This window comes from Hippocampus guttulatus, chromosome 22, assembly GCF_054856545.1.
Source record: "Hippocampus guttulatus isolate MCC_2025c chromosome 22, RoL_Hgut_1.0, whole genome shotgun sequence".
Classification (NCBI taxonomy): domain Eukaryota; kingdom Metazoa; phylum Chordata; class Actinopteri; order Syngnathiformes; family Syngnathidae; genus Hippocampus; species Hippocampus guttulatus.
In genome coordinates, this window is record NC_141282.1 from 6,607,153 (window position 1) to 6,619,622 (window position 12,470).

At 52.9% G+C, this 12,470-nt stretch overlaps 1 protein-coding gene across 1 annotated transcript; it reads right to left on the reverse strand.

Annotated features, from left to right (window-relative positions):
• Positions 1-613: 613 nt before the first annotated feature.
• lrrn3b (leucine rich repeat neuronal 3b) lies at positions 614-11,348 on the reverse strand. The gene is made up of 2 exons (XM_086103693.1): positions 11,029-11,348; positions 614-4,353 (listed from the first exon to the last, which is right to left on the reverse strand). Exon 2 carries the CDS (start codon positions 3,939-3,941, stop codon positions 1,812-1,814), a length of 2,130 nt encoding a protein of 709 aa, XP_085959819.1. The 5' UTR covers positions 3,942-4,353; positions 11,029-11,348; the 3' UTR covers positions 614-1,811.
• Positions 11,349-12,470: the final 1,122 nt, after the last annotated feature.

The window sequence follows — 12,470 nt, forward strand, 5'->3', positions numbered from 1 at the left end:
CTTCACCGCGGCGCATCTCCCGATCCTTGTCCGACTCCATATTTGTTACCTGAGGACCGATCCGCGTCATATTTGAACTCCCTTTTGTCTTTGACAGATGGCTCGCCTCAAAAAAGCCGGCGTCGGCGCCGCCCAAGGCCGGGCCTGACGTACGAGCGCCGGGCCCTTTTGATAAATCCACCATGTCACTCGCCGCCTGACAGCCATTCGTCACGCTTGACTTTGCCGTACCGAATGTTCCGTGGGCCGGATAATTCAGTGGGCCCAATAAAATGCCAGTCTTGGAGCTTTTGAATGGCCTCCATCACCCACCCCCCCTCTCCCCCAACCCGCAACCGCCGTGCCTTTCAGACTTGAGGAACATTTTGTCCGTGATGAAGCTCGCCGAGTTTGGTCTTTTTCTCTCAGCCAGTCAAGTTGTCTGACTTTTTGAGCAGCAAAACAGAGACGTTCAGAGAACACATCATTAGGTGCTGGATAAAAAATTTAAAAAAATTAAAGATGAAGGCGTGCAGCGACGTATTACATCGAGTCATATAGCGCAAATACTGTTCGGACAAGTGAGTAGGAATGGGGGTGGGGGGGGGGGAGAAGAGAGAGCAAACATGGGCAATTTTGTTTGTAAAAGAAACAATGACATTTATTATTTTCTTAGCACTTTGCTTAATAAGTTTGCTGTGCCCGTCGATCACATATAGAACAGTTATCATATAAAAATGGCTTTTAACTTGACACCCAAAGCAACAACAAAATAGTTTTTTTCCAAACATGTTTGCTAAAAATACTGACAGGGTATTCTTCACGTCATACTGGAGAATAGCTTGGGAAATGAGTACAATGTCAACGTTGTCTTTTTTTGTTTTGTTTTGTTTTGTTTTGTTTTGTTTTTTTTGCTGCTACCAACGTAGTTCTTTTTCTCTTTTTTTTGTTGTTTTTGTTTTCGTATTGTTTTTTAGGCACTTACCAGGGTAGACCACGCGACGATGTTCGGCCGTAGCACAGCGGCCACCTCAGCTTTTGTCGCAATCGGACGTATGCGCGTCGTCGAAAAGACAACGACGCGGCGTTTCCTCCCCCCGGACAGCCGTTTGGTAGCGCAATTCCACGAAGCTTGATCAAACGTAGGCGGCCGCTTGCCTGAATTTAAAGCCAGTTATTTAAACTGCTGCGATACAGAGGATTGGTGGTGACGTTAACGTAATAGAAGAGATAACGATAGTTGCATGAAAAATCAATTAAATAGAAAAGGGGGAGGGGGGGGGGGGCTTTGTTTCATCAAAAGGCTTGACACCGCAGTTCACTGTTTATTTGTCTAGTCTACGAAATCTCTCCCCCCCCCCCCCCCGGTATAGACGGGTGTTATTACTGTATCGCTAACTCGTCTATGGATGTTTTTGACAAAGCACAGACGGTATTGCTTGGGACCACACAGACATTTCCACAACTCAGGACAAATTGAACAGTCAGTTACAAGAGCGCTGACCCTCCGTCTCTTCGCTTTCTTGGCGCCGCCCGCGTTGCTGTACGAACCGTACTCAAATGCGTCTTTCGGCAGTAGGTGCCCCCCCCCCCCCCCCCCGCAATCCGGTGGACGGACGCTTTGCTCGATGTCGCAGTTAGTAAGCCACCCCATCGGCTGAGGTTCAAACTGGGAGCGCGGCTATTTGGAGTTGACGCCGGTCCCTCCCAGCCCAAGAGTAGTCTTGCCAGAGCGTCTGAGCCGAGGCTCTGCGACGGCTTTGCCTTTTGAACAGTACGACGTAGTTGTCCAACCCCTTGCCTGTCATCGAGTCCGATTGGCGTAGCTCCTTTTAAAAGGCATCGTCGGACACGTTTATGACGGTGGCTTTGACTTCCACGCCGTCGGGCAACACCCTTCCCGAAAAGCGCAGCTTGGTCGAGAAAGGAGGGCGCCCGTCGCCGGCTTCCCCTGGTAACAGCACGGCTTTGGAGCGGCGCTTCCTTAAATCCCCGTGAAGTTGGTGGATCCGTAGGGACGCATAAATAAGCAGACAGCCCCCAGAAATCCCAGCCAGGAGCACGCCGACGGATGCGATTAGCGCCGCGTCCCATTTTTCGGCGTCCTTGGCCGCCAGCGCTAATCCCTTGGTGGTGACATTGACGCATTTGGTGTCGCGCTTGTAGTGGATGCTGCGGACGTCCACGCACACGACGTAGCGAGTGGCGGGGCTGAGATGGGTCAGGTTGTAGCTTTGGACGTCGGAGGGCACCCTGGCGGAGAAGGAAGCGGCGGGACGGCGGGCGTCGGACGGAGCGTACCACTTGACGCTGGGAGCCAGAGTCCCCGGGCTCGCCTTCCACCAGACCAGGACGGCGTTTGTCGCCACTGACTTGACCTTGACGACGAGCGAACCGTTTGCGGGTTGGGGGAAATAGCCGTTGACCTCCACCGAAACGGATTTGAGATCGGCTCCGACGAGGTTGTGGGCGACGCAGGTGTAAGGGCCGGCTTCCTTTTCGGTCACGTCGTAGATGTCAAAGGTTCCCTCCGGGTGCATGGAGAACTTGTCGGACACCGTGTTGGGCAGCACTTTATCCCCGGACGGAGTGATCCAGTAGATCTCCGGCTCTGGTTCGGCAAAGGCCCGGCAGTGTAGCGAGACGGAGCTCCCGCCGCGCACTTTGATGTGCCCCGGCATGCTTTCGGGAGATATGAGCGGCAGGCAGATCTCAGTCATCTCCCTGAAGTGCACCTGCCGGACCCGCTGGCCCTCGTACTCCGGAGGCTCGACGCAGTACAGCGAGTCGGGTTCCATGAAGCGAATGTTGGTCTTGTTCATGTTCATCCAGCGTACCACGCAGTCGCAGCGAATGGGGTTGCTGTGCACGCTCACCTCTCTGAGGTTGGGGAGCGACTCCACCGTGATTCGGTGGAGGGCGCTGAGCGCGTTGCCGTTGAGCATGAGCGTTTCCAGTCGCGGCAGTTTGTAGAAAGCGTTGGGGTGGATGTAGGAGAGTCTGGGGTTGTTGGTGGCTTCTATCTTCGTCAGCTCGGGCAGATTATTGAGGGCAAAGCCGTCGATGGAGACGAGCTCCGGCATGCTGTTAATCCCGAGCTCTTTCAAATGGAGCATGTCCGCAAAATCCCCTCGCTGTATCCTCGCAATCGGGTTTTTATTCAGATCCAAAAACTTGAGGTTTTTTGCATTTCTCAGGGCGGAATGCGGCACCTCGGGGAAAGTGTTATCGTAGAAGGAGATGCTCTCCAAGCTATCCAGGCCGGCCAAAGCGTCGTCGGGGAGCTGAGACAGGTTCATTCTGGTCAGGACGAGACTGCGCAGGTTGCCGAGAGGTTTGAAATTCATCTCGTGGATCGAAAGCACAGGATTCTCGCCGATCATGAGAATCTCCAGATTCAGCATGGGCCGGAACCACTCGCTGCGGATGACCGTCAGCTTGTTGGAGTTGAGGTGGAGCCGTAGGAGCTTGCCCAGACCCTGGAAGGCCATTTGGGAAATGGAGGAAATGAGGTTGTGGTTCAGGTAGAGCTCTTGAAGATTGGCCGCGTCCACCGGACTTTGGTCGGGCAGTTCTCGTATCCGGTTCTCCTCCATGTGCAGGGACAGAAGCAGCGGCAGGATCCCGAGATGGACGTCCGTCACGGACGAGATGTTGTTTTGCGACAAATCAATCTCTGTGACGTTGGCCAGGTAATCCAAGGGTCGGTCTATCGCCGCGACGTTATTTGTTTGCAGCAGCAGAACTTGCGTACCCGCGGGTAGTTTCTCCGGCAGGTTAAATAGTCCCAGATCGTTACAGTCCACAGTCTGCGCCTCCATGTACGCAGAACTGGGAGAGAACCAGGGTCTGTTCTCGCACGTGCACGCTTTGGGGCAGTCCGGCCTTTGGTCAGCGGCCACGACAAAAGAGGCCACGGCCAAGCCGACAAAGAGACGATCCACGAACGACGCGTCCTTCATTTTGGTCTCCCGTCGGAAATTGGTCCTCCTAAATTATGTATTCTTGGCTGTTCACCGGTGATGAATAATTTGTTGCATCTGCCGAGGTGAATGACTCACCAGCCCTGCCACCTCCACATTCCACTGCAGCAGGGCTCCCAACTCTCAAGAGTCTCGCCTCGTCGTTGTCGTTGTTGTTGTTGTTGTTGTCTTGCTGTGCAATTGCCCTTGGAGGCAATTACGAATCACTCAACGTCAGGGTGCGGGGCCAAGACTGCAGTCAGGTAGAGCGCAGGAATTGGGTAGGGCATGCGGGAACTCAGACTTGGCACATTCGCAGGCATCCGTAAAGTCTCCCCTCCCCCCAACCCCCTTCTGTTCAGAAAGGCAGACGTCCCCGCTGATTGTCGTCCGCAGCCCGGTCCATTCCAACCTGCAAGAGACAAAGGAGCCGTGAATCACGGCGGCCGGTACCGAGTAACGTGCAACAGCAAAGCATTTGGACATGTTGACATTTATGATCGGCGTCGCGATACATGTTGACATTTATTCACAAACGCTGGGTGCCGAGCCGCGGTTTTAAAAATGCTTGACCTTCCGGGCGCGCGCTCTTTCAAAATGGCATTTGTCCTGATGATCGGTTTAAAACGGAAGCTTTATTCGGATTCCGAACTGCCAGACATCCTGTGGCTGAAGGATTAGCCGCTGGGCAAACTGCTTCAGATCTCCTCCGGAAAATGTCGGTGACCATAGCAACAAGTTGACAGGCGGCCAACGGAACGGCGAGCTTGACCCGGGCGCCGTTTTGGCGAAGCGGCTTGAAGACGCAAAGCGGCAAATAACGCACATTGAGCGAATGTCTTCCGCCCACGTCGGGCCTCAAATAAATGTCGTGATGCTTTTCCGTTCTTCGTTCAACACGCGCAGGCCTGACGAGGTGCAACGTAAATGTTTACTTTATGATCGCGGGCTTGCAAATGATCGTCAGCGGTCGACATGAAGAGGCTCGTGTAAATTGTGTTTGTCGAAATTGACGTCATCCTACGACGACAACAATTAATCCTCGCCAAATGGTCTGACGCTCAAGACGTTTAGATTTGGCCCCTTTAAGCCCACCCTGTTGTTGTTATTATTCCAGTCATGATGCAATTTTTGTCTCCTGGTTCTGTGACCATAACACGACGATGACCTACTCCCGCGGCTGCGGCTCGCGTTTGCAGCGTGACATTTGTAAATGCCTCTTAATGAAGAGATGACTTTGGATGGCGCTCGTGATATTTTGGGCCTGTGAGAGCAGATAAAATGAGGACCGAGTGTGACGATGGCTGGAAAGCGAGAACAAGAAAAGAGAAATGCTTTCATTTCATCACGGTCGCCGTTTCCACCTCAGTGGCCGCAAGGGAGTCGCGTGGGTGGGGGTGGGGGGGGGGGGGTCGGATAAAATACCGAACAATGAAAATAGATGAACAAACGCTGCAGATATGTCGCGCTTTGCTTCGCCGGCAAAACCGTGCGTGGGGGTTCATTCCTCCACCTTTTGCTCCAGCGGTGACAGGGAGACTGACCGTGAAGCGGGAGAGATGGGAACGCGGCGCCGGTGGATGGAGCGAGGGCAGTTGGAGTGTTTTTCCATTTCCAAAGCAATCGGGCGCTTCGCAAAGCCGCAACACGCCAAAAGCGTTCTGATCAAAAGGCCGCCCTCCGACGTGGACATGAACTACTTAGTGATCCCCGCCCGGGACGGCCCGGCCCTCGGGAGCAATGCCTCACTTGTGTTTTGTGACCGTTCGAGAAAGGGAATCGTTAGCCTTTTTCGTTTAACGTTCAGCGTTATCTCGCCCGCATTGATTAAACGTAGGTTGGGATTAGGACGGTTTAACTCACAATTTACAAGGCGCTGTGTCTTGCAAACACAATTCCTTGGCAATAAACGAGAGTACATTTTATTTGGGGGGGGGGGGGGGGGGCTACTGTCCAGTATGGGGGGGGGGGGGCAACGACATTAGTCGTGTCTGTAAATTGTGACAGGAAACTCTGTGAAATTTCAACTCGGCTGTATTTAAGTGTATCAAGTCTAAGACTCGAGTTTGAGACTGTTTGGGATCAGGAGAGCGTTACGTCATCGACAGCTGGTAGTTTTCGGCGAAAAGTCGTGAAACTGCTTGACGCAAATTAGTCTGTGACATTTGCGCGGTAGCCAACGGCGGTCCTTTGCAAGTCGGTCGGAGGTGTTCGCTCATGGAGCTAACGCGAGCTCCCGAGTGTCCAAAGCGGAACGGCAAAGGAGTCGTTCATGCGGCACGTCTCCAAGTCCCCGCGGTGGGCATTTTCTGGTTGTGTGTGTGTGTGTTTGTGTGTGTGTGTGTGTGTTTTGCTTTTTCAATGTTATCCAGGCACATGTTTTATTTGAGAGGGGGGGGGGGGGGTTTGCAGTTCTTGACATATGCGCCCGGATTGCGCCATTTGTACATCATTTGCGCCGGCATTTGCAGTTCTGTCAGGCTAATCATGATAAACCGGAATTGGGATGAGTTTTCATCACAGTTGAAGGTGAAAAGCTTTTTTTTTTTTTCCATTCGGCACTTGGCAGCGCTTCGCACTCACTTTCCCACCGGGCCGCGTCCATTATGCGCCGAGGCTGTTCCGGACAGTAATGGCACAAATACACTTTGATTGGAGACCGGTGAGATATGACCAGTTTAAATTAATGCGTGTGTGCGCACCGGGGGGGGGCACAAAGCATCGGTCCGGGTGGCTCCGCGGCACTAATTCAGGCCTGCTGGCTGACTCGAGTCGGCCGCGTCGCCCAACGACCGGGCCGAACTGTTTGTTTTATGCCGTTTCTTGAAAAGGGGTGTAAATCTTCCCTCCGGCTTCGTGGGGCCTTGGATGGGATCTAGCGGAGCAAAAGGACATAAAGATGATTGCTTTGCCGCAGGTTGAGAGTATTCATCTGTGCGCCGCGCGGCTGCGGGGTGACCTGCACTTCCTGTAGAATAAATAAAGAAATAAATAGGTACAAAAATGAATACAAAACACGCCCGGTGTGGGGGCTGTGCGTGCGCAAAGTGGAGAGCGATTGTTTCGATGTCACCTTTTGGGGAAACCAAGGCGCGAACAAGGCGGCGGCGCCGCCTACGCCGAGTGGCGTTAAGCGTGTTTGGAAGACATAAAGTTCAGACGGAGGCCGGCGTCAAAGAGGTAGAAGGGGGCCGTCTCGTAACCCTTCAAACGAGCGGCAGCTTGGACCTCGCGTGGCAAGCCTCCGCCTCCGGTGAACGCATGAATATGAATTTGCCGCAAAGTGCTTTTCGATCACCGCTAGACTGGAAGGGCACTTTATTCTTGCGCTCGATTTGAATGTCTTATTTCGAACTGGTGTGTTACATAAGTGTAAAAAAATATAGAGATCTATCTTGAGGTGGTGGGGGGGGGGGGTCCATTTGTGAGTGCGCGCCGCTGTTTGTTCTGCTCGTCTGCCATGGTGAAGCCATTACTGTCCATCTGAGAGCGAGATGGGGATGATTTTATTTTGAGAGGGCCAAGAAATATCCCGCTCACTTCCAGATACGATCCGAATTCTAACGTGGGTTTCCGGAAAGTTCCTCCGCCGTCGGTTCGCCGGTGTGCGGTGCTTTGCGAGCTGATGATGGCGCGGTGGACGTCGAAGACGGTACAAGTGAAATGAATTTCTTTGAGGCGGAAGCATCCCGACAATTCCCGTACGAGGGCGTGAAAAGGATAAAAGAATCATGACGGAACTTCTGGACCGACTGTTCTTTGCTTTTTGCGCTTGTCGAGATTGCATTTCGAGACATGTCAGCGCGTGGCACACTGGCTTGACATGACCAAGCGACTTCCGATCCCCCGCTTAAGCCCCTCGGCGGACGGCCACGGCCGCGAGGCTTTCCTGTCGCTCCCTTTTGCCCTTCGCCTCATTGATTTACTTTGATACTTTCACCGAGGTAAGAAGGAAGTCCATTAACGAAAACCTTCTTTGCGGCATGTTTGCATAATGAAGCAACCCGCGCGCGCGCGTTGCTCCGGCCGGACGCTTTTCCTCCGCCGCATCCGCGCTCGCGCGGCCGGGGGGGGGGGCCGTCGGCGAGTTGGTCGTTAATGCAAAAATCGATGTTCCAAATTAACCGCGGGACCTTGTTTTCTGTTTTTTCCTGCCCTTCCCTGGACGCGACCCGCCCTTGGGCTCAAAGCGGAGGAGCACACGGGCGACGCCATCGAGCGGCGATTACACCCCCGCCCCCCCGCGCGCATTAATGACGGTGCACGGACGGGAACGCATAAAGCCTCGCTTATCTAACGGTGGCCTTACACGCAGAGAGCGACGTCAGGTTTCTTTCTAATTCGCGCCGCGCCGCTTCTATTCAAGCGAAAACCGAGGTATGCACCTTAGGGCCGCCGCGGATAAGGTCAAAGGCGTCGCGAGCGGTCCAACAATCATTTGCGCGGCGGCATGATCGCACTCACTCTTGACAAAAGAAAAAAAAAGTGTGCATAATGTCCCGTGTATTGCTGCGAGCCAGAATGAAGGGAAGGAGGAGGAAAGGGGGGGGTGGGGGGCGGGGAGGAAATGGCGCCGCAGGCGTATCCCTCAAAGTCAGAGCCAAATTGAATCGGCAGGTGCAAATGTGGCAAGTGTGCTGCCTACGAGATGCGCTGCTATCTATATTCATATGAATAATATATGGCGGGTCAAGAGGCCACGAGCTCATAGGAGGGGTGGGGGGGGGGGGAATTACACGCCACAGAAATGCATTTATGGCAAGCTTGTGTCTCTTTATGACCTCGTGCGGAATTCAAATGGGGCCTCAGCGAAAGCACGTGAAACGCCACACGTCCGCAGGTTTGCATGCGCAAGATGCTATGAGGAAATGATGGTCGTCGCAAGCGGAGCAGAAGCTCTTCCGCGCTCGTCTTCTCGTGTTGCAATCACGTTCGGCGCCGAGATGAATCCGCGGCAAAAGCTTGGGACTCGGGTGATCGTGGAAAAACGTCAATTTTGTCATATCGTTATCTAAGGATAGGATGCTTTTATTATCTAACGATAAATACATGCGTGACCTCCACATATGAAAGTGGAGCGATTCGATCGGAGTCACAACGCCGATCGCGCCTTCAACTGCCACGGCGCCGATATTTCGCCGCTCGATCGTGCGGCCCGAACGGACGCTGTTCTGCTTCAAGATGCAAAAAGTAAATTGCAAATGTCACGTGAGACAAAAGCGCCATCAAATGTCATGGTGACCTTTTAGATGTGCTCTCGCAAAAGCCACGCTGACACAAATCTTTTCATATTTGCTTTGTGGGCTTTTTTTTTTTTTTTTTTTTTTGATGCAGCCTGTCGAATCCGTGGCCAAGCAAACCTCTCCCCTCACGGTCCCTCCATCTTCCTGGTGCTTTGTGTTTGCATTTTCTCCATTTTGATGCGTTTTATTTGCAAACGGGAGGTTACAAGCGAGCCGACGCCGCCATATTGGGAACATGTTTGCATGCGTTTCGCTCGGCGTAAGATCCCGTCGTTGCTCCTAACGTTGGAGATAATCCTGAGATTCATTTGGGGTTGTTTCTTTTTTTATTTTTAACCCGCCCCCCACCCCCCCCCCCCCCCCCCCCCCCGCCCACGCATTCGTCACCTTCCCGGGACCTGCTGCCCTCTACCTACCGAGAAATGCATAAAATCGAACACCCACACTGTGTGAACGACGACAAGGCCACTGCGGACACAATATTTTTTTTCCACCACACACACACACGTTCACCTTATTGTGTCGGGATCAATAGGCAATTCCCTGAGCCACTCACGTAAGCATATGACTTGTTGTGGACATGTAATATTGATTTGTTTTGCAGCAAATGTGCCCAAAATAATGAAGCCAGCCATTAGCGCTGCGCTCCGCTGTTTTGTTTTCGTCCCGCTGCCAAGGAGAAACGATCCATTTCATAATCGCCAACTCCTTGTCTGACTTCACGGCTTGCCCCGAAGGGTCATTTCAAACAAGGACTCGTAGCAAGCATGTTGCGGGTGGAGATTTCCCTCAGCATTTCAATGTGGCACGTCTGTTCCTTTCCAGTGAGGGAGGGGGGTCGGGGGGTGGGGGGGGTGTGGCACCCCCAAGTGAAGGCCCAAATATATTCCAGCTACCATCCCGGCCGGCATACAGGGACGCATTCACACAAGCGGTGTGCTCCACTTGCCTTTGAAATGTGCACCAGCACATCATCCGCTGGATGATTTACATTCTGGACCAAGAGGGCAGGAGAAGGGCTCGATAAACGCCCTGTTGGTTTTGGAGATGAGAGCAAAGCACACAAACGCGCGCGCGCGCGCGCGCACTTTCTCTCTCTCCAGCCAGATGCCTGGTGTGTGGGTGTACACGAACGCGCACATGCAGCGAGGATGCTCAAAGATGCCTCACAGTGGCCGCTTGAATTACGCACTGGATGCGCGATACAAAGGCGGCCGAATGAGTTCAAGAAGGAGTGTGTGCATGTCCCAATGTAGGAGGGGGGCGGGCGGGTCAAAACAAAAGGCTGCGAATGTGTCATGCACTTCCGTGGCATGTTGGCAACAGTGTAGGAAAGCGAGGATGGGGGATTGCCAACGTTCCCGTGGATTTCTTCGAAACTGGAGTGTCTGGAGTGCGCTCGCTCAGCCCGACCCGGGGACATGCGAGCGCGCCCCACTCACTCACTTGCACACTTTGCAGCATCCGGCATAGCTCTCTCGCGTCTTAAACGCGAGGAAGGATCACGGATGTGCTCGTCGGCGTGCTCGCGTGACGCGCATTCTGCATAGTTGCGCAAAAAAAAAAAAAAAAAAAAAAAAACATCCATGGCCAAACCGTCGTCATCCTCTTCAGCGTTTTGAGAAGCCGCTATTTTTTGAACACTTAGCCGGTGGGGGGGAAAAATGGCTGAAAAGCTGAGATAAAACACATAAATCATTGAATACAGCCCTCCTCTTTTTTTTTTAAATTAACTTGCAGCGCGCGTTGCGCAGATGCAACCATCCGACATTGCATCTCGCACTAAAAAAAAAAAAAAAAAAAAGCATAGACGCAATTCAATCTTAAATGCAAGTGCAACTTACCGTTTTCAACATTGCGGTCCTCGAGGCAGCGAGTGTCGACGATACTCCCCGTCAAGTCCGCCGTTCCGGTGACGAAACGGCAGTCAACGTGTGGTCCTTTTCCCTCAGACCTCCTCTAGCTTCTCGCCGCCCAACAGCCGCCCCCACCTCCTCCTCTTCGCCCCCCCCCCTCCACCCAAAAAAAAAAAAGGAAAAAATTGTGGAAAAAAAGTCCAAGCGTGCGAAAATGCAAAGAGGGCTCACGCGCGCGTCCTTCCTCTGGCGTCCTCAGAGAGGCTGACGGAGGCAACGTCCCTCTGCCGTCCGCCTGTGCCGACGCGCCGCCGCCTCCTCACCAGGCATTAGTGGATGAGATTTAGTCCCCGCCCCCCCCCCCACATCCGCCAATCAACCAATCGCGTCGGGAGGTGTTCGCTGCATCCCTCCTCTGATTGCTGCCGGCGGGCTGTCGCTTTTGAGCCGCGTAGCGTCCGATTCGGATGCGGGCGGGACGGGCGCTCATGTGTTGCGCTGGAACGACTATTTTGGAATTTTAGAATTCCAAAATAGATATATTCCAATATTTCAAGAATTCGACTTGGGGCGGTTCTGGCACTGCCTTTGGGCTCCGATTTGACGTTTTTGCGGTTCTCCTAACGACGGGCCCCAATATGCGACCTTGATGTGATGTCAACGATCGGCGTGCTTATTTTTAGGCGACGTCTGGAAGCTTCTTGTCGTTTTCTCCTTCAAAGGCTCGTTTCAGTTTTTGTCAGTTAGCCCCCTCCCCGCCCCCCCCCACACACACATACAAATGTACAGCTATATCATGTCATGTTTTATACAAGAAGACATTGTTTTACACGAGCTGAGGCTTTGATGTGGTGACAGACAAAACGTCGGACTTTCATATATTTGCACGACATAAACGCCCTGCAAATAGTTCAAAAGATTTCAAAACTGTCGACTGTACAGCGGCATAAGAATGTGTGATTTAATAAGTGTGTCAGCAATTTTCACCGTCTTTGGCATTGAATGAGTTGAAGTGATCCTTTTGGCTGATAGAAATCAGCCCCCCCTGTACCGCCCCCCCCCTCAAAAAAAAAACAGAACAAAACAACCAACCCACGCCTTTGTAATGGCCCGAAGTGGAGAAATGAGGCAGTGACAGCTGATTCAGCATTTTATTCCCGCCGCCCGCCAGTACCTTGGACCTTATAAGTTGACCGTGGAGACTTCACAGCTCATGAAACAAGTCAAGGGTGCAGTCAGCTCACCATAAAAGCGCGCCAATAGACTCGCGAGTCACGAGGGAAGCCCGGATTGTTCCCGGACCAAAGCAGAAAATTGGACCGCCGTGAAAAATCTGCGTTCAATGTAATGCCATCAAACCGCATTTGGACGCAGGGGGGGCGAAAGGCGGCGTCGGGCGGGCGGGCGTCTTTTTTTTTTTTTTTTTCAAG